This window comes from Eretmochelys imbricata, chromosome 14 (genome assembly GCF_965152235.1).
Source record: "Eretmochelys imbricata isolate rEreImb1 chromosome 14, rEreImb1.hap1, whole genome shotgun sequence".
NCBI classification, from domain to species: domain Eukaryota; kingdom Metazoa; phylum Chordata; order Testudines; family Cheloniidae; genus Eretmochelys; species Eretmochelys imbricata.
This window is the reverse complement of record NC_135585.1, coordinates 38,193,893-38,212,842: the sequence shown is the minus strand read 5'-3', so window position 1 is coordinate 38,212,842 and position 18,950 is coordinate 38,193,893. Positions and strand designations below refer to the sequence as shown.

General features: G+C 44.1%; 1 protein-coding gene and 1 pseudogene across 2 annotated transcripts in view; one reads left to right on the top strand and one right to left on the bottom strand.

Annotated features, from left to right (window-relative positions):
* Positions 1–18,950, top strand: part of LOC144275109 (uncharacterized) — an 807,364-nt pseudogene that overhangs the window by 487,957 nt on the left and 300,457 nt on the right. The gene's annotated exons all lie outside the window — the stretch shown is intronic.
* LOC144275104 (olfactory receptor 14A16-like) lies at positions 7,405–8,364 on the bottom strand. Its single transcript, XM_077834242.1, has one exon. The coding sequence runs from the start codon at positions 8,362–8,364 to the stop codon at positions 7,405–7,407; it is 960 nt and encodes a 319-aa protein (XP_077690368.1).

Genomic DNA, 18,950 nt, shown 5'->3' with positions numbered 1-18,950 from the left:
GTGTTCCCCGGGCTGCAACCTGGGACTGTGGGATGGCTGTGGCTCCTGAATTCACTAGCCTGGTGTGTCTCTCACTGTGCTCTGCTAGCAACTAACAGCAAACCCATCCAGGTGCTATCACTCAGTCCAGAAGCATGTGAAGCCCCACACCCAGCTAGATTGCATGAATGCTCCCAGAGCCACTCGTGAATCACATAAAGAAAGGCACCAGCCAGATCCCCCCAGCTCCCAGCCTTGTACCTCAGGAATATACCGTCTTGCACTGCTCAAGGCATTTAGGCACCTACCGATGGAGACAGACACCTATGGAAATTAATCAAAGCTCCTAAGTAAGCCAGGTGGCTAAATCCCATGGACGTTCAATGGGAGTGAGGCACCTAACCTGCTTAGGTGCTCTTGTAAATCCCACTGGGCACCTATTAGAATAGGTAGGTGCCTAAATCCCTTTATAATCCTAGCCCTGTGTCTATCTTCTCAAGTTCTAAGGCCTGGGCTTCACCTGAACTTCAGAAACATTACCCCTATCATTTGCAAAAGAGCCTATTGGAGCAAACCTTGGGTTTCTACAACTGATACACCACCATCTGCATCCCTCTGCAATAGCGACCACAGTGGACTTTTTCCAGGGAAATGTAGGTGCTTACAGGGTTAGGCAGCCGCTGCGCAGAGCTTTTGAGGATGTAAATTTTGGACTTCGGCACCGAAATGCTTTTGCGTATTTAGCCCTCGGCTCCTGCTCAGTGGGGCTGGGTTTGGACAGGTGACTTAGAGGTGAAAGCAGCAACTTCATCTCTTATCTCCCAAGCCAGCCTGTCCCATCCTGCTCGACAATGTTTGTAGCATCCACGTGGAAATGGGGTGTGAACTGAGACCTCAGCTCCTCTCAGATGTTCAGGGGCCGAAGGCGAGAGACAGTCCTGCTCTCTCAAGTTGCCTTATTGGGGCACAATCTATTCCCAGGCCCTGCCACAGCGTGGTGCACCAAGCGTGGTGTGCCAGGGACATAACATCAGCCCAGGGATTCAGTTACTGAGAGTAACCAAAGCAATCAGACCAAGTGGGGCATCCCCTAGGAAACCCCTGTGAGGAGCACAGAGCTGTGATTATCCCCAGGGGGCATTAGCAGGGGAGAGAGTAGAAAACAGCTCAGCAGAAGGGACCCATTGTTTCATGATCTCTGTGTGTATATAATGTCTGCTGCAGTTTCCACGGTATGCATCCGATGAAGTGAGCTGTAGCTCACGAAAGCTCATGCTCAAATAAATTGGTTAGTCTCTAAGGTGCCACAAGTCCTCCTTTTCTTTTTGCGAATACAGACTAACACGGCTGTTACTCTGAAACCTGTCATTGTATCCTGGGTGCAAAATCACTGATTTCCCTGGAGAGACCCCAGGAATGGGCTTGGCCCTCTGGAGGAACCAGTGACCGTCTCCAGCATCCTGTGCAATTAGAGCAGACACAAGGGGCTGTGGGTGCTGCAGAATCTGGAACTGTACAGTGAACTTTCACTCCGGGCCATGAGCTGTGACAGGGATTTTCAAAGTGGCTTCAGGGAATTACATGCCCAACTCCCATTGACTGCACAATGGGAGTTAGGCAACTAATGTCCTTAAACCCTTTTGAATATCCCAGACTTAATATACAGAGATTTCTGTCTTGTCCCCTTGTATCCTAATTTTCTTTGCACCACCCTAACCCTAAGCGGTCAGATGATTAGCCCAAGGTTCTGAAGTCTGACATTTTTCAGTAGTACATATAGAAGCCCAGGTGGCAGCTGTGCGATTTTCCCTCACTCCCCACTTCCCGCTCGTGTGCTTCTCCCCTGCCCTGGAGGGACCCTTGCTATATAGGACAGAGGATTCCTTTCTGCATACTTCTGGACCTCTCTATAGTAATGGAGCACAAGAGTGCAAATCTATTTCCAGTGATGCCTACGTTTGTGTGTTGGAGGCACGTCTTCTAGAAACCCCACAAAGACCCCCAGTCCATTTCTTAAGGCCACCATGAAGCCATCACAAGGCACAAACTTCGATGCTTATGCCAACATAGTCACTAGCGGCCTGGCGGGGGAATGGTCCCTGTGCACCCCTAGGCAGTGATGAAGGCAAGGCTGGATGTTGAACACTGCAAAGCTCAGGGATGGATGTTTCTGTTTGGCCAATGATGAAGAGAGGGGTCATTTGTAAAATCTGACAATAGATAATTTTCCACTTGACAAAGGCCTCAGCTGACATTTTCAAAGAGGCCTCATTTTCAAAGCTACCCAGCTACCACTGACTGTCAGCTATCCAATGAATATCAGCCTTTCTCGTGTACCCTGCTGGGACCAGATTGTTCTGCATGATCTAGGGGTGAGGTGGTCCCTATCTCAGCTGAGATAGGAGCAGCCTTATATTTTAAAACCTCAAACTCATGAGTCTTTGGTCCTGGGGTCTGTGTCTGGCTCATTTTAAAGGGACAGGGCCATTTGTAGAACCCATGTCTGGATACGGCTGCAGTTTACAAAGCCCTTCAGTGTTAGGAAGGGCTCAAAAATACGGTTTTTGGATCTGTCTTCAGTCTTCTGGGATGATATTGTTAAAGCCTCTTCGGGACTATCAGACACTCAGGGCTAGATTCACAGAAGGAATTAGGGCCTGATTTTTTTAAGGTATTTAAGCATCTAGTAGGACTTTCAAAACACTCTTTGATTTCAATTGGATTTAGGTACCTAAATGCTTTTGAAAATCCCACCAGGCACCTAAATACCTTTAAAAATCTTGCTTTTAGGTATTCTAACGATGAGCATTGCAGCACCTAACATTTAGGCACTTAGAAAATCCCCATGATTCCTAAAGCCTGTGTTCGGAGCCCAGTCTCCCTGTTCAATGAATGGGGAGAGGTAAACACCTAACTGGGATCCACAGTTGCCAGCATGCGGTGGGGAGGTGCCTACCTGACCACTGGGAGATGATGACTAGATACGGATGTGCCAGGCTCCGCCCCCTCACAGAGATAGTTGCCTATGTCGAACTGTTGGGTGGCGCCTATCCCTGCTTGTGATGCATACCTGGGAACCCTCTCCTTGGGTCAGGCCCCTCCGGTGTTTTGTGTGAGAAGGAGAAGGCCCTCTTGTTTAACTTTTAGCCCAGAGGTTAGGGTACTTACCTGGCCATGGGGAAACCCCCAGTTCAAGTCCCCCCTCTGCCTGAGGAGGAGAAGGGATTTGAAGGGGGATCTGCCACCTTTTGGGTGAGTGTCCTAATCACTGGGCTGTGGGATATTCCGACGTGGGGCTCCCTCAACCTCTCCTGTTCAAGCTGTTCCACTTTGGATTAAATCATTAAAGAATCATTGGGTCAGAGAGGGAGAGAGAGCACATGAGAATTACCCTGTAGCCTGGTGGTCAAAGCACTCACCTGGGAGACCCCGTGTCCAGACCCCCTGCTCCAATAACTCTTTAATTATTTTTCCAGACTGGAACAGCTTCAACTGGAGTGACTGTGGGAGCCTCACATCAGAATACCCCTAACACTGATGACATGGACAGTGGCACAGCATCCTTTCTCTGTGCAAGTCCTTGTCAATGTTGCTCTCTCTCTCTCTACTCCATTCATCGGTGTGGTGCCGAAAGTCACTGACACGTCAGGTCCCAGAATCCTAATTTTTGAAAGAAGCCAGACAGGGAGAGTAATTCCAGTGCACCAATTGCAGGGCTTTATTTGACTGGGAAAGGAGAGAAATGGAAAGAGTGTCAGGGTCTGACACCAGTTTGGGGTTATCCTTAAGCCCTATCCATATCCCTAACCCATATTCAACAGGGTTAACATGAGTTTACCTTTAAACCTTCAATGGGGCCACTCATATGGTTAAAGTTAAGAACGTGCTGAAGTGGCTGCGGAATCAGGACCATTGTACAGAATATTCAAAGGAAATGAGTTTTAAATTCATAATCATGAGTGTTTGGAGCAGATCCTCAGCTGGTGTAAATTCTCAGAGATCTATTGACTTCAATAGAGCTATGCCAATTTAAATCAGCTGAGCATTGGCCTGAGGCCCGGCTTGACTCAGCCTTGTTTGTGATGATTTAGTTGGTGTTGGTCCTGCTTTGAGCAGGGGATTGGACTAGATGGCCTCCTGAGGTCTGTTCCAACCTGTCTGTGATACTTCCAAGCAAACCAGAGTATGTTAAAAATGTATCCGGTCAAAACAGTTCAAAGTTCAAACACTAAGTGCGTGAGGATGAGCTGTTTGTAAATGAGCGATGCAGTAAGATATAGTCATACAAAATATTTGCGAAATAATGTGTAATAAGGAGTACTTATAAGAAAATCATGATCTGGACATAGACATTCATTAACAGGAAAAGAAGCACAATAATTTGCACAATAATTTCCATAGATTATTCATTATCTAGTGTGACAGAGTTGAGCCAGATGGCTACAGGAGAGTAGTAGAAGGCAGATATATTAGCCCCAGGTTAAGTAGGTCCCTTTCCCCTGGGTAAGGTAACAGGGAAGGTTCCAGAACAATCAGGAACCTTCTGGAGACAATTAAGACAGACAGGCTGATTGGCTGCAGGTGTTCTAATCAAGAAGCTGCTAGAATCAATTAAGGCAGGCTAATCAGGGTACCTGGGTTTAAAAAGGAGCTCACTTCAGTTTGTGGTGCACGTGTAAGGAGCTGGGAGCAAGAGGTGCTAGGAGTGAGAATGTGGACTGTGGGAGGACTGAGGAATACAAGAATTATCAGACACCAGGAGGAAGGTCCTATGGTGAGGATAAAGAAGGTGTTGGGAGGAGGCCATGGGGAAGTAGCCTAGGGAGTTGTAGCTGTCGCACAGTTGTTCCAGGAGGCACTCTAGACAGCTGCATTCCACAGGACCCTGGGCTGGAATCCGGAGTCGAGGGCGAGCCCGAGTTCCCCCCAAACCTCCCAACTCCTGGTCAGACACAGGAGGAATTGACCTGGACTGTGGGTTCACGAAAATGGCCAAACTGAGGGCTGCCGTGAAGCTCCAAGGCGAACAAATCCACCAATAAGCGCAAGACCCACCAAGGTAGAGGAGAAACTTTGTCACACTAGCTAGCTAGCTCACGTAATTCACAATCAAATAGAAATCTATCATTATCACTAAATGAGGTTGTGGGTTAAGACAAGGAATGGTCCTGTCTGTCTGTCTCTCTAGCTAATCACATACTCTGCTTTTGTCTGTCATATATGAAGTGTACACAACCATGCACAAAGATGATATTCTAATACTACTAACAGGCCAACTTCTGAGATCCTTTCTCAGCTTGGGTGTGAGTACATCTACACGGGAAGGCGTATGGAACACCAGATCAGTGCACGTGATGGCACTTGTCCACTTACACCAGGGCTAGAACAAAATGACCCCAGACAAAAATACAAGAAGACCCCAGACACCAGTGTTCATGTCACTTACTTTAAAACAGTCTTTCCACCATAGCAAGAATGACACTGTTTTTACATCCCCACAACAGAACGGATGTGGACAAATTGGAGAGAGTCCAGTGGAGAGCAACGAAAATGATTAGTGGGCTGGGGCACATGACTTATGAGGAGAGACTGAGGGAACTGGGGTTATTTAGTCTGCAGAAGAGAAGAGAGAGGGGGGATTTGATAGCAGTGGTGGCAGATGACAGAACAAAGAGCAGTGGTCTCAAGTTACAGTGGGGGAGGTCTAGGTGGGATATTAGGAAACACTATTTCACTAGGAGGGTTACCTAGGGAGGTGGTGGAATCTCCATCCTTAGAGATGGAGATTTTTAAGGCCTGGCTTGACAAAACCTTGACTGGGGTGATTTAGTCGGCGTTGGTCCTGCTTTGAGCAGAGGATTGGACTAGATGACCTCCCAAGGTCTCTTCCAACCCTAATATTCTATGATGCTATACTCATTTAGGTTAAAAACATAAAAAGATACCTAACATATTGTCAAGGTTCCTTCCCCACTCTGAACTCTAGGGTACAGATGTGGGGACCTGCATGAAAGACCCCCTAAGCTTATTCTTACCAGCTTAGGTTAAAAACTTCCTCATGGTACAAACTTTGCCTTGTCCTTGCACCCTATGCTGCTACCACCAAGCGTGTTACACAAAGAACAGTGAATGAGCCCACTTGGAGACGTCTTCCCCCAAAATATCCCCCCAAGCCCTACACCCCCTTTCCTGGGAAAGGCTTGATCAAAATCCTCACCAATTTGTACAGGTGAACACAGACCCAAACCCTTGGATCTTCAGAACAAAGAAAAAGCAATCAGGTTCTTAAAAGAAGAATTTTAATGAAAGAAAAGGTAAAAGAATGACCTCTGTAAAAATCAGGATGGTAAATACCTTACAGGGTAATCAGATTCAAAACATAGCGCATCCCTCTAGGCAAAACCTTAAGTTACAAAAAGACACAAAAACAGGAATATACATTCCATTCAGCACAGCTATTTTACCAGCCATTAAACAAAAGAAATCTAATGCATTTCTAGCTAGATTACTTACTAACTTTTTACAGGAGTTCTGAGCTGCATTCCTGATCTCTTCCTGGCAAAAGCATCACACAGACAGACATGCCCTTTGTCCCCCCCCCTCCAGCTTTGAAAGTATCTTGTCTCCTCATTGGTCATTTTGGTCAGGTGCCAGCGAGGTTATCTTAGCTTCTTAACCCTTTACAGGTGAAAGGGTTTTGCCTCTGGCCAGGAGGGATTTTACAGCACTGTGGAGAAAAAGGTGGTTACCCTTCCCTTTATATTTATGACACATATCATTAATAATACAATAATATCCCAACAATCTACACATAATCATGTCAGTAGGAACTAAGCCATGCATAATCCTCTTTTGCACTCTTTTGTCATTGTGGGGAGCAAACCTTCAGTTCGCTCAGAAAACCCCATCAAAGAGATGACATATGGATACTCCCAAGAAGGGACAAACATTGAAAATCCCATCTCACCAAACACTCACCATCTTCTCAGGCCTTTCCACCGCCAAAACCTCCTAAAACAAACAAACAAACCAAACCACCAATCAACCAGTTAAGCAAAAATAAGCTAAAAATCTGACAAACAAACAAACAAAAAACACAAAGAACAAATGCATTGATATCTCCATCTGAGTTTTTATCCCAAAATATAAGAAGAGCCAAAGATCTCACCAGGGACTCTGCTATGGCTACTGATTTTATAGGCAAGGGTCTCAGGTAGTATTGTGATCGGTAGCAGTATATGATATATTCCAATCTTATTTACATTGGTGTAAACCTATAGAAACTCCTTTTTTTCCTGAGTCATGTTTGTCTGTATCTTTACTAGTGCAAATACCCAATTCCGCATAAACAGAGTGCACAGTATTTTCTCATGGAGGCAATAATGTCATCAGATTTTATTTATAAAGAAATACAGAATGAAATTGCTACCGAAGGAGACATATGGACATTTTGTTCTTCGTGAATAACCTCCAACCTATCTGTTTACTCAGTGCACCTTTGATCTCTTTGTTTCTCATGCTGTAGATGATCGGATTCATCATTGGTGGCAGCACAGAATAGAGAACAGCCACTATGAGATTCAGACCTGAGGTTGAGCTGGAGGTGGGTTTCAGGTAGGCAAAGGCAGCAGTACTAAAGAACAAGGACACCATGGTGAGGTGAGGGAGGCAGGTGGAGAAGGCTTTATGCCCACCCTGCTTAGAGGGGATTCTCAGCACTGCTTTGAAGATCTGAACATATGACACAATTATGAAAAGAAAGCAGCTTAAGCCTAAGAATGAACTAAAGATGAGAAACCCAACTTCAATGAGGTACAAGTCAGAGCAGGCGAGATTGAGGAGCTGGGGGATTTCACAGAAGAACTGATCCACCACGTTGCCTTCACAGAAGGAGATTTCAAACGTGATCCCAGTGTGCAGTGCAGAGTAGAGAATTCCAATGATCCAGCCACTGGCTGCCATTTGGACACATGCTGTCCTGTTCATCACTGTCTCATAGTGCAGTGGTTGGCAGATGGCGACGTATCGGTCGTACGCCATGATGGTCAGTAAGGCAAAATCTGCTGAAGCGAAGAAGATGACGAGAAAGACTTGGGCAACACATCCAGAATAAGAAATCAATCTGGTGTTCGTGAGGGAACTGGCCATGGATTTGGGGATGATGACAGAGATGGAGCCGAGGTCTAGGATGGACAGATTCATCAGGAAGAAGTACATGGGAGTGTGAAGGTGGCGGTCAAGGGCTATGGCTGTGATGATGAGAAGGTTCCCCAGCAGGGATATCAGGTAAAGCAGTAGAAACACCACAAAGTGTAAAATCTGCAGCTCCCGAATGTCAGAGAATCCCAGGAGAAGGAACTCGGTCACAGCAGTTTGGTTGGACATTTTCTTCCGCAGTACACTGCGCGATGTCTGTGGAGGGAATGAGAAAGAAAATGGTCAGGATTAGAGCGACAGAGGAAATGGCCCTGATTCCCCTTTCCCTAATATCTCATTCTATGAATGTCAAAGGTGCACAGAACTCATCACTTACAATGAGTAGGTGTTGTTAGTGCTCCTCGCCTCTCACAATCAATGAGTCATGTTACCACACTAGTGTAAATTAGGTCAGCTCCTTTAAAGTCAATGGAGCTTCGTCACTTTATCTTATCTGAGGATTTGGCCCAAGGTGTGGCTTGATAAAATGCAATATGAAGGATGGAACAAAGCACACTCCAAACCCAACAATTCTCACAACTTGGGTATGAAACTGATCAACTAAAATTCTAACACAGCCTGATTCTCACTTTGCAGGGCAATATGATGTTGACTCACCCAGCATCGTAAATAGCAGCTCATCTGTCATTTTTCCACCCCAAACTCTGTGCATAGAGGCTGGTTGGAAATTTTCAGCTGTGTTCTTTTTAATGGAGATTGGTTTTTAAGCTAAATAACAACACATCTCAGAATCTGTCTGCTTTTCTCAAACATTTTGGGATTGTTTTGTAAAAAAAAATGAAAACTTAAAAAAACAAACTATATTGGTTTTGGAATAAAAAAAATCAGTTTTCAGCAGAAAGTTTTCAGTTGCCAAAAACTGGGGGGGGGGGGGGAGGGAGGGGGAGAAATGGATTTAGGGTGTTCAGTGAAAAGTAAAAATTTTCCTGATGGGAGAAAAATTCCAGTCAGCAGTAGGTACTTGATTAAACTGATGGGAAAGGTCTTAACCAGTTCGTATTGTAATTCATATTTATCATCTTAATTCTTCCCTGTATGTTGATCCCCTAACACATTTAATTGACATAGCAAACTTCCTATGCTAGTCTTTGTGGATTTTTTCCCAACGGAAGACACATTCAGTCATCCAGCACTAGGATTTTTTGGTCACTATCTATCTATATAGCAGAATCTAGAAGCTAAGGGCACAGGTATCTGAGAGTCCTTTCAGCCTCATTCTGCGATTGAACTAGACTCAAACCGATTGCTCTCTGCAGACGAGCTGTGAGTAGCTGGCGTTGAGCTGCACTGACATTAAAGGACTGATGCTGTGGGAAGGTGATTTATCCATATCTATTTCCTGAGGGCTAGCAGGACTCACGCCCTGGAGTCCTGCACAGCTCAGAAGCAGAGATTCAGAGGCAAGGGCACAGAAACAAAGGTGAGAACACCAAAAGGGCCATTTAGACCCTCTAGTCTGACCCCAGCATAACACAGGGCGTACAGTCGCCACTGGGGTTCCCTGATTCCAGCCAAGCTTCTGTGTTATCTGTGGGCCAGGATTAAAAGATAGCACCTAACCTGCTCAGATGCTATTGTAAATCCCCAAAGGCGCCTTTCTCCTTCTTTAGGTTCTTAAACCCTTTGTAATCCTGGTCCTCTGTCTATCTTGTTAACTTCCAAGGAAATCCTGGAAATATGGGTTCTAGTCCCATTTACCTCCTGTATGTCCTTTGGCAACATTGAGATAGACTGGCTTTAACTGGTGGTTCAACTCTGAGTCTAAAGGTGCTAGTGTGCATAACATATCAACTGTGGCTATCAGCTCTGCTGCTTATTCAATTTTGACCTTCCAGTAATTATCCCTTTGACACAGAAACAAACCCAGTTTCAAAAGAAAAAATGGTTTTCAAATGATGGTATTATTGAACAGTATTAGAGTTCCCCTCCCTTGTTTAAAGTTCCATTCCAAATTAGAGATGTTTGGAAATTTAGATTTTTTTTGTAGTAGTAGGAAAATGAGTTTTTTGTAGGAAAACGAGTTTTTGAACTAAACAAAAATGTTCAGGGAAAGTATCCCCTATACTCAGATATTTGGTTTTGTTTTTTTGAAATCTGCAAATCCCAATATTCTTTGGTTTGCAATGTGCAATTTCCAGTTTGTAGTAGTTTTTAGCTGAAAAGAAATTAGTTGTTGGTTGCTAAACCCTGCAAACGTTTCTGATTTCTGATGCAAAGTCATTGTCCACCTTCTTTTTCTCTGACTGGATCTAGATGTCTGACTAGACTGAAAGTTAATTCCTTAAAGAGTTCAAATTGTAACTTATATTTCGGTTCTTACATTCTGCTGAAAAGAAATCTGACAGGTTCTAGCTGTTTGATAATAAAAGTCTTTAAAAGTTCCAATTACAATTTATATCTCTATTATTAAATTTGTCTGTATATTAATACCTTCACATGTAGAATTGAAAGCAAAAATGTAGTCTGTTGGTCTTTGTGGATTTTTTCCCAACGTGCGATGCTTTTGATCCTCCAGTGCCAAGATTCTTTGGTCATCTCTCTCTCATGCCCCATCACTGTATTATCCAGCAGCAGTTTCCATGTCCCTTCGCTGGATTTCCTGAGTCTCTCTGCAGTTCCTAGTAGACAGGGATCCACTCCACAGAGGGGCGCTCCCTGCTCCCCTCCTTGGACAGGCTTGGCTGGGAGACGAAGGACTAAATGGGATCAGAGACTGAAAACTCCTCCCAGCTCTAGAGCTGATCCTGTCTTGTGCAGGGTTCAGATATTGTCACAGCCCAGGATGTCCCTACTCTGGGGCTAAATAGTTGAATCCAGTCTCCAAGACTTTACGCCCAGCTCTGATCTCACCTCTGGAGCAAACCACCCTGACAACCTGCCCAACTCTAACCCCACAGAGGGAGAACAGTACCCGCCCTTTATCTCACTTGATGGCAACATCCCTGGAAGGACCCTTGGCTAAAAACAAGGCAGGGCAGAGGCCCAAAGCATGTCCCAAGGTGTTTGTAGAATGAATCATAGAATGAATGAATCATAGAATCTCAGGGTTGGAAGGGACTAAAACAGCGATTTCTAACACAGACACATGATCCACAATAGCGAAGAGCCTTGTCGCACCAGAATCTCAGCTGGCCTGGAATAGCCTGTTCCTTTATTAACATCACATAATCACTTCTGGGGGAGCAGAAACTTTTTTTTCCTCCTGCATTGTATGAGCAGGTCTTGGGATGCCTCTGCTAGAGGAGCCCACAGCTCAGACTGCCTTGTCTGACTGAAGTCAGTCACCAAGAGGTACCCAGAGGTGAAGACTAAAAACTAAGGTCCAGGTCATGGGCTTGTGTAAATTGTTACACTTCCATTGAGTTCATGGTAGTTTGACCCATTTACGCCAACTGGGAATCTGGGCCTTGGATTTCCGTCGAGCGATGTCAATTTACATCAGCTGGGGATCTAGCCCATTACACAGTTATAAATCCATATTTTTTGCCTGCCAATGTGATCCGAAGCGGATTCAAAAGTTCTGAACCCGTCTGCACTTTCTTAGCTCTTTGTCCCATGGGTTTAATTACAAATGTAACTTTTATTGGTGGCGAAGAATGGTTCAGTCCCTCTAGGGATAGAACTTTGGAGGAATTCAGTGTTGCACAGTTTTCAAGTATATCATCTTCAACTTCTGTTGGGATGAATGGCCCAGAATCAATCTTTCTTTCTTTCTTTCTTTCTTTCTTTCTTTCTTTCTTTCTTTCTTTCTTTCTTTCTTTCTTTCTTTCTTTCTTTCTTTCTCAGCCATTACATTAATTTTTCTCTTACTACAGACAGCACTAAACTAAAAAGCTCAATGGGCTGCCGATGCAACGCTGCATGACTTTTAAAAAATATTTATTTCACATTGGTCGCCTAGCAGGTGTAAATTGGCTGTAGCTCCTTTGGAGTCAATGGGCCCTGCTGCCTATTCTGCAGAGTGTTAATCGCCCACTTCATGTTAAGTGGTCTCCTACGATATGTGTGATCCCCTTATGCATAACAATCTGTCCCACCTTGTACTGATCTTGGACACTATGGTTCTCTTCTCCAGACCAGAGGAAGAGCTCTGTGAAGCACAAAAGCTTGTCCCATCCACCAACAGAAGTTGGTCCAATAAAAAATGATACCTCACCTTCTTTGTCTCTCTCAAAATCTTGAAAAGTCTTGCAGGATGGGAAACCCATTTCCCACTCAGCTGCATTCTTCAGGTATTCTTCCCTGCTCTGTGCCTGGTTACCCTGTAGATCGAGATAACAATACAACTTAGCTGTAGATCTCAAAGTGATTTATCACGCCGGGTCAGTATCATCATCCTCATTTTTCAGAGTGTACAGAGAGGGGAAGTGACTGGCCAGAGGTCACACAGCAGCTCTGAGGAATATAACTCGGGTGTCATGAGTCCCAGGGCCTTCGGGTATGTCTACACGGGGATAAAAGCCCTGTGGCATGGCTTCGGCGAGCCTGGGTCATCTGACTCGGGGTTGCAGAGCTTGGACTGTGGGGCTTAGAATTGCTGTGTAGGATCCTAGAGCTCGGGCTCCAGCCTGGGTCCGAATGTCTACACAGCAATTTTTCAGCCCCGGAGCCCAAGCCCCATGAGCTCGAGTCAGCGGATCCAGGCCAGCCATGGGTTTATTAATCCCTGTGGTGACATACCTGAGTAATGTCACTCCCTCTGGTCACATAGCAATTGTGACACTGACAGGCCAGCTCAGGTCAGAGCAATAGGCCAATTCATTTGTGTGTTGTTAGGGCTTCCCCTACCCTCCCTTGGTTCTTGTTATGCAGACAGAAAGCAGGTAGCCAGTGTCCAAACTGCCGGCAATGCATAACCACAGCTCTTTACACCAACAGAGCTTCCTCTCCCTCCTCCTTTGTAGTGGGCTTAATTATACCTGTAGTGTATGCCCCGGTACCCTGAACCCTGGTACCACCCTTGCAATTTATGGTCGTATTCCGTTTTGGAGGGTCTTGAGTGTGGGGGCTTCGGTACCATCCTTTTTGTACCCCATGGGAGGGGTAGGGAGTGAAGTTATGCACCGGTCAAGGTTACCTTTTTCATTGGTTTTTAGTGTTCCTTACAGCTTCCCCCCATCTCCCTGGCCCCTCCCAACTGGTTACTTGACCTTGTCTTGGGAGAGGAGTCAGGCAGCCGTCAATTATACACTGTATATCAAACTCCCACCATATCCAGCAACACTGGAACCCTATTACTTATCTTTTCTCTTTGTATTGAAAAAACCCCATCTGTAGGCAGAAGCAACACACAAAGGTGTCCCATCCCCCCCCTTGTTCACATATGTTGATAAGGGTATAAGACACAAACAATTCTATTTTAAAAACCTCAAAATTCAAGTGGGCAAACAAAACCCAAAATTCTATCTCAGGCAAATAAACAGGACTACATACTATATTACCATCACTAATGTGTGACTATCAAAGAAATGTTAAGTGTACTAATTCACTCAAGTGTTAATTTAGTTCAGAGGAAATGGGAATGATATTGCCTTCACTTATCTGTAACCCGTTGTATGCTATCCCTTTAAATTATGTATATCCCTCTACTTAATTAACCCTAGATCAAAAGTGTGAATTTATTTGATGTGTGAACTTCATGAAAACTAAGGAAGGATTGTTGTATGCTGTTACATTGCAATTTACATCGCATGTATCCCGGTAATTACATTTGCCCATCAAATGCGATTGGAGCCTTGGAAATGTGAATGAAGAACATGCTACATTCAAAGCAAGGGTCATTGTGTTGGACAAAGAGAAATCCACAGACCCAGTTTGCGTTTAGTCATCAGAGGAAAAACCCATGCTGTGATGGAAACACTTGCCAGAGTGCTTTCTGGGGAAGACAGCTGTGAGAATGGATCCAGGGAATGGTTCTGTCTTTCTGAGCTGTTTGGACACTTTCAGGGAACATTCCAGATGCAAGCAATGTGCCAGCAATGCCCCTCTGCCACATACATTGGTCAAACTGGACAGTCTCTACGTAAAAGAATAAATGGACACAAATCAGGTGTCAAGAATTATAACATTCATAAACCAGTTGGAGAACACTTCAATCTCTCTGGTCATGCGATTACATGCATGAAAGTCACTATATTACAACAAAAAAACTTCAAAAACAGACTCCAACGAGAGACTGCCGAATTGGAATTAATTTGCAAACTGGATACAATTAACTTAGGCTTGAATAGAGACTTAGAATGGATGGGTCATTACACAAAGTAAAACTATTTCCCCATGTTTGTTTATTTCTTCCCTCAAACCCCCTCCCCCCCCCCCCCCCCCGCTGTTCCTCAGTTGTTCCTGTTAACTGCTTGAGATGGCCCACCTTGATTATCACTACAAAAAGTTTTCCCCCTTCTTGTTAACTGCTGGAAATGGCTCACCTTGATTATCTCTACAAAAAGTTTCCCCCCTCCCTCCCCCCACCCCGCTCTCCTGCTGGTAATAGCTCATCTTAATTGATCACTTTCCTTACAGGTTTGGTTTTTTGGTTTGGTTTTTTTCTCATGTTCTCTATGTGTATATATATATGTCCTCACTGTGTTTTCCACTAAATGCATCCGATGAAGTGAGCTGTAGCTCACGAAAGTTTATGCTCAAATAAATTGATTAGTCTCTAAGGTGCCACCAGTACTCCTCTTCTTTTTGCGAATACAGACTAACACGGCTGCTACTCTGAAACCTGAAAAGATGCAAGACAGAGATCCCCAAAGTTATCTTGGGTAACCCTGAGAGACTTATGGAAAACTAGCAGATACCACATCTCTGCTGTCACTTTGGACTGACAAACTTGGACTGTCCAAACCTGTTCATGTATTTTACCTGCTTTAAACTCTCAATAACTTTCATTTCTTTTCTTAGCTAACAAAACTTTAGTTAGTTTACTAGAGAAATTTGCTGCCAGCATTGCCTTTGCTGTGAGATCAAGAGTATCCATTGACCTGGGATAAGTGACTGACCCTTTGGGGTTGGGAGTAACCCAATAGAATGTGATTCTTTGTTTTAATAACCTTTTATCACAAAGTCCAGTTTATCTGGTTGGTAAGATTGGCTGGAGATCCTAGGGGACTGTCTGTGACTCCATGGTAATACTAATATAGTCATCCAGGAGTTCACATTTATTACTGGCTTGGTGAAATCCAATTATCGAATATACCACCAATTTGGGGTGTCTGCCCTGTGTTCTGACCATCTGACCTGAGATTGGCACTCATGGTTGTGAGCCATTCCAGACAGCGTGACAGCAGGAATTGAGGTCCAGGTGGTTTGGACGCTAACCTGGAACCTGAGAGACCCAGCTCAGCTACCTGCTTTGCCATGAGTTTCCTGTGTGATCTTGGGCACCTCATTCTGTCCGGACAACAGTTCTCATCTATAACATTGATATAATAGTACTGCCCTGCCTTGTAGGGTTGGGGTGAGGATAAATATATTAAAAAGTTAATGATTAAAACAGAGGTGGTTGGAAGCTTTGTTTCCTCACGAAACTTTTATGGTTTTTTTGTTAAAGAAAATCCCCAACATTTCTCAAAACTGAACTTTTTTGTCTGAAAACTGTCAAAAAACATTAAATTAAACTAAATTAAATTAAATTAAAAATACAATTTTCAGGCAAAGCTATTTGTTTTTCCAGTTTTCATTTCTTTAAAAGAAAAACAGAAAATGTTCAAGGAAAGTGAAGACTTTCTGTGAAAATTTTGTTTGGTGAAACCTGCAATTTATACATTGGAAAACATCATGATGGAATGCAGTCATGGCAGCCATACAGACACTTTAGATAGACAGAGCAGTGAATAATGGAACTTTTTTTCCTGATCATTGTCAAACTCAGATTCAAGATTCAGAAGGTTTGTCAGACCACTCTGTTTATTAGCAAAGCGCTTTGCCAATGCATCCAGATATGTGTGCCTCTTGCAAAAGCTCAAGCTAACTTATTTAAACAGATAAGCCAAAGCCAATTTAACATAAGAGACAAAAGGAAGCAGAAACTGACAAATATACGTACATATCTTATTTGCATACTAACGTTTATCAATCTCCTACCTCAGTAGGAGCTCTGAGTTAATTAGTTTGAGGACCCATTGTCTCACACTCTTTAATGTTTCTCTTCCTGACAACTATATTTCAACAAACCCTTCAAGCAGCATTTCTTTAATGAATTATAATTTCAATATATTTCATTCTACTTTCACATCATCTATAGAGTTGAATTATAACAGTTCCGTCCATTCGAAGCTATCATGAGGCTGATGTCGTTCTCAGATTAAATTCATCCATGGGCACCATTTAATTTGATGCCTGAATGGGAACTGAGTTCTTCTGAGCTTGCCTCTGGGCATAAAAAATAAGTTACATTTCATGTTCAGCACTGGATGAGTTGATTTTTCACCTGCTGTGAAGCACCAAGTATTGGCTATTGCCCAGAGCCACCAACTATGTCAGTGGCAAAACCAAAAACCAAGTCCCATGAGAGCTGGGTGCATAATACCTTGGAGGACCTGGGCCTGGAACAAGTTCCGAACTCCTATCTACTGCACTAACTTCTTTAGATTCCCTTGAAAATAAAAGCCCAAATATGGAATTTTTTGCACCATTCTGGAGTCCTTTCAGGATGCAGAATAAAAGTGACATTTGAAAATGTGGCTCAAAATAATTCTTGCAAATTTTGTTTTAAAATTAACAAGACAGCAAATACAAAAGTTGAAGGACTCCTGAAATGAGCTGCACTTGGCATGGGAGGAAATTATGCATTTTGAGGCATCACCTTTGAACGGACTCAAATCTCACTATCTTAGGAGCTGCAGGAAGACAGCAGCTTTTGATCTTTATCCCAGGCTCAGCGGTAAGTCCTTATTAATGTTCACTTCCAAACACACACGCACAAAATCATATTTTCCCATAAATACGCAATCATGTACCCGTAGAAACACACGCACAATAATCCACAGTCATAACACTCATGTAGTCACACAATATTTTTCACTAATAAACACACAATATTGTGTATTCACAAACACAACAATAATGCACACTTGCACACCAGAAGAAGCACTGACAACACATACAAAAGTTACGCAATATTTTTCATAATAAACACATGATATTGTACATTCTCATGGACACACACGAACAGAAAACTCACATGCACTTTGATTTCAACTCAGGTATACACTCACAATAATGTACACTGACAACACCACACATGTGAGCAGTGTACTTGACTAGCAAACACACACTGAAAGCAATGTCTCAGTACATTGAACTTATCATGTAATCTCACAAAAAGAAACACATAAGCCAGATCGACACTAGAAACTTTCACCATCATAGCAATGTCAGCTTGGAAGTGCGATTTTTTGGGCAACATTTCTATACCAGTAAAACCCCTCTTGTAAACATGGTTAAACCAGCTTACAAATGCTCCTGCGGTGTGGCTTGTTTCTCTCAGCCCTGGTCTACACTAGGACTTTAGGTCGAATTTAGCAGCCTTAAATCGATGTAAACCTGCACCCGTCCACACGATGAAGCCCTTTATTTCGACTTAAAGGGCTCTTAAAATCGATTTCCTTACTCCACCCCTGACAAGTGGATTAGTGCTTAAATCGGCCTTGCCGGCTCGAATTTGGGGTACTGTGGACACAATTCGACGGTATTGGCCTCCGGGAGCTATCCCAGAGTGCTCCATTGTGACCACTCTGGACAGCACTCTCAACTCAGATGCACTGGCCAGGTAGACAGGAAAAGAACCGCGAACTTTTGAATCTCATTTCCTGTTTGGCCAGCGTGGTAAGCTGTAGGTGACCATGCAGAGTTCATCAGCAGAGGTGACCATGATGGAGTCCCAGAATCGCAAAAGAGCTCCAGCATGGACTGAACGGGAGGTACGGGATCTGATTGCTGTATGGGGAGAGGAATCTGTGCTATCAGAACTCCGTTCCAGTTTTCGAAATGCCAAAACCTTTGTCAAAATCTCCCAGGGCATGAAGGACAGAGGCCATAACAGGGACCCGAAGCAGTGCCACGTGAAACTGAAGGAGCTGAGGCAAGCCTACCAGAAAACCAGAGAGGAGAATGGCCGCTCCGGGTCAGAGCCCCAAACATGCCGCTTCTATGATGAGCTGCATGCCATTTTAGGGGGTTCAGCCACCACTACCCCAGCCGTGTTGTTTGACTCCTTCAATGGAGATGGAGGCAATACGGAAGCAGGTTTTGGGGACGAAGAAGATGATGATGATGAGGAGGTTGTAGATAGCTCACAGCAAGCAAGCAGAGAAACCAGTTTTCCCGACAGCCAGGAACTGTTTCTCACCCTGGACCTGGAGCCAGTACCCCCCGAACCCACCCAAGGCTGCCTCCTGGACCCAGCAGGCGGAGAAGGGACCTCTGGTGAGTGTACCTTTTAAAATACTATACATGGTTTAAAAGCAAGCATGTGATAGGATTACTTTGCCCTGGCATTCGTGGTTCTCCTAGATGTACTCCCAAAGCCTTTGCAAAAGGTTTCTGGGGAGGGCAGCCTTATTGCGTCCTTCATGGTAGGACACTTTACCACTCCAGGCCAGTAACATGTACTCGGGAATCATTGTACAACAAAGCATTGCAGTGTATGTTTGCTGGCATTCAGACAACATCCGTTCTTTATCTCTCTGTGTTATGCTCAGGAGAGTGAGATATAATTCATGGTCACCTGGTTGAAATAGGGTGCTTTTCTT